Raw genomic sequence first — 2759 nt, forward strand, 5'->3', positions numbered from 1 at the left:
AAAAAAGAATAATATATATATATATATATAATTATAAGAATAATATATATATATATTTATAATTATAAAAAAGTTAATCTAATATTCAACTACAAAATAATTTAACATGAATCGTTTCAACAGTTTTTACAGCTGCCATCAGAAAATCGTTTCGTGAAGAATTTATCCGGTGGTCAACAGAGACGTGTATCTTTTGCCGCAACTCTTTTGGCTGATCCAGAATTGATGATTCTGGATGAACCCACGGTAGGTGTAGATCCTGTTTTGCGACAAAATATCTGGGATCATTTACTCCACGTGACAAAGGACAAAAATAAAACCATTATAATCACCACTCATTATATCGAAGAAACAAGACAAGCTGGCATGATAGGTTTAATGAGAGGTGGTAAATTACTTGCTGAAGAATCGCCAACGAAATTAATGGAAATTCACAATTTAGATACTCTAGAAGATGTATTTTTAAAACTAAGTAAGCGACAAAATATAGGTCTTCGAAGAAGAAGTAGCATCCTCAGCAGTGTTACTGGTGTTCCTCCTGAAAGTGTATGTTTTCCATTTTTTATCATATTATGTTTTTTCTTAATTTTTTAATTAATTGTTTATATATATATTTTTTTTTTATAACTTTTTATTTATTTAAATTTTATTTAAATTTGCTATAATATTCGCTTTGTCAATTTTTTAAATATAAAAATTGATTTTTAAAACAATTTTTTACATAAGTTTTTAATATATTTTCTTTTTTTTCAATAAATTTTTTTAAGAACATTTTTAATTTGACATTAAAAATTCATTCAATGTTTTTTTTCAGACAAACGTAGATGATGAAATGAGTGGTGAATTTGGTGATAATATTAGTGTTTCTAGTAAAAGAAAAAGCATTGTCATCGATGAAGGAAATGTATGTTCATTTCTTTGTTTTTTTTTTTTTGATTATGTTTTTTTGTTTTAATTCTCATTCATTATTTATTTATTACTTTTTTTATGGAATTTTAATTTGAACAAATGATTTGAACAGATTCCAAGTATGCCACCAGAAGAAAAAGGCACCACGAGTTTTAAGATGATCGATCCACAGCATATGAAAGCTCTTATATGGAAGAACTTTTTATGGATGTGGCGAAACGTAGCGTAAGTATAAATAAAAATAAATAAAATTTTTACAATATTAATATTTTTTCAATCAATTAATATACAAAGTATTATTTCTATTCGTGGAAATTTTTGATGAGCAATTTTAAAGATCAAAATAAATACAAAAGATGATAAATAAAAATTAAGAATTATTTATTAAAATAGAAGCAATTTAAATTCAAATGAAGTAAACTGAAAATAAAATGTGATAGCGATATAATGGAAGAAAAGATATCTCACTCTCTTTCTATTATGTTTTATCTAATGCAAACTTCAATTACTAATAAATAAGTCTGATATTTTTGTATACTAAATTTTATGTTTATTTAGACCTTTTATTTTAGTATTAAGAATTCATTTCATTTTTCTTGAAAATTAGAAAATAAAATTTGAAGATACAAAAAAAAATTTTGAAAAAATAAATATAGAAAGAATATTGAAAATAAAATATAGATATACATTTATCATGAAAAATATGTTCATAAATTCCAAAAATATAATATTTCATTATTAAATTGAAAATGAAATTGAATAGATTAAATATTTAATAAATAATGATTATTAGCATATGATTACTTTTAAATTATTCTTATTAATTACAAAATAATAAGTAATTTGCACTTACTATATAAAAGTAAATTAACAAAAGATAAATCATGTAAGAAATGAAATTTTAAACACAAAATAGACTTAATATAAAATTTGATAACTGCAATTGCTTATGATGTTTTGAAGATTTAAAATTAAAATTTTAAGATTTACATAGAAAAATTTGTATTACGCAAAAAATATAATTTAAAATTAGTCCTTAAAAAAATAACAATAAAATATAAGTGAAAATAGTTGTCAATTTATTTTTAATATTATATAATATTAAATAACTTTTTACCATATACGCTTTAATAATGATTTTTAATTATTTGTATCATTTCAAAAAATTATAGCAAAGTATTCTAATAAATTAAATTTTATATTTATTTTTATATGTTTTTAATAAAAATTGAACGACATTCAAAAAAAAAAAAAGAAATGTATCAATATATTTCATTTCATATTTACATCTGTTAATTTCGTAATTATATATTTATAAGCATAAATTATATTTTTTGATTTATCAAAAAGAAAATAATTTAAATATAATATTTTAAAAATTACATTATATTTAATATTATTTTTTTTTCAGCATGATGTTATTCATTATTGGTCTGCCAGTTGTTCAAATTATTTTATTTTGCATTTCAATTGGCAGAGATCCAAAAAATTTAGAATTAGCAATAGTAAATTATGAATTGAATAACAGTATGGAACCTTGTATACCAGCAATAGATTGTAATTGGACTCAGTTAAGTTGTCGATATTTACATCACTTAGAGGAAAGATCGATAAAATTTCTACCATATGATTATGAAAAAGATGCTAAAGAAGCTGTGAAACGAGGTAACGTATGGGGTGCTATAATTTTTCCCTGGAATTACACGGAATCTTTAGAAACAAGAATTACATATGGCAAAAATACTGATAAATGGAGTACGGAATATTCTAACATGAATATTTATATGGATATGTCTAGTGAGTTTATATATATAAAATTTAATCAAATTTTAAGAATCATTTTTTTTTTT

General features: G+C 21.7%; 1 protein-coding gene across 1 annotated transcript in view; it reads left to right on the forward strand.

Moving 5' to 3' along the window:
- Positions 1 to 2759, forward strand: part of LOC102674302 (ABC transporter G family member 20-like) — a 24251-nt gene that overhangs the window by 19810 nt on the left and 1682 nt on the right. Inside the window, exons 4-7 of the mRNA XM_006617522.2 lie at positions 124 to 546; positions 815 to 904; positions 1022 to 1134; positions 2321 to 2706. Of these exons, the coding sequence (XP_006617585.1) occupies positions 124 to 546; positions 815 to 904; positions 1022 to 1134; positions 2321 to 2706 (1012 nt within the window). The remainder of the gene's footprint in view (positions 1 to 123; positions 547 to 814; positions 905 to 1021; positions 1135 to 2320; positions 2707 to 2759) is intronic.

This window comes from Apis dorsata, unplaced genomic scaffold (assembly GCF_000469605.1).
Source record: "Apis dorsata unplaced genomic scaffold, Apis dorsata 1.3 scaffold_311, whole genome shotgun sequence".
Taxonomy (NCBI): domain Eukaryota; kingdom Metazoa; phylum Arthropoda; class Insecta; order Hymenoptera; family Apidae; genus Apis; species Apis dorsata.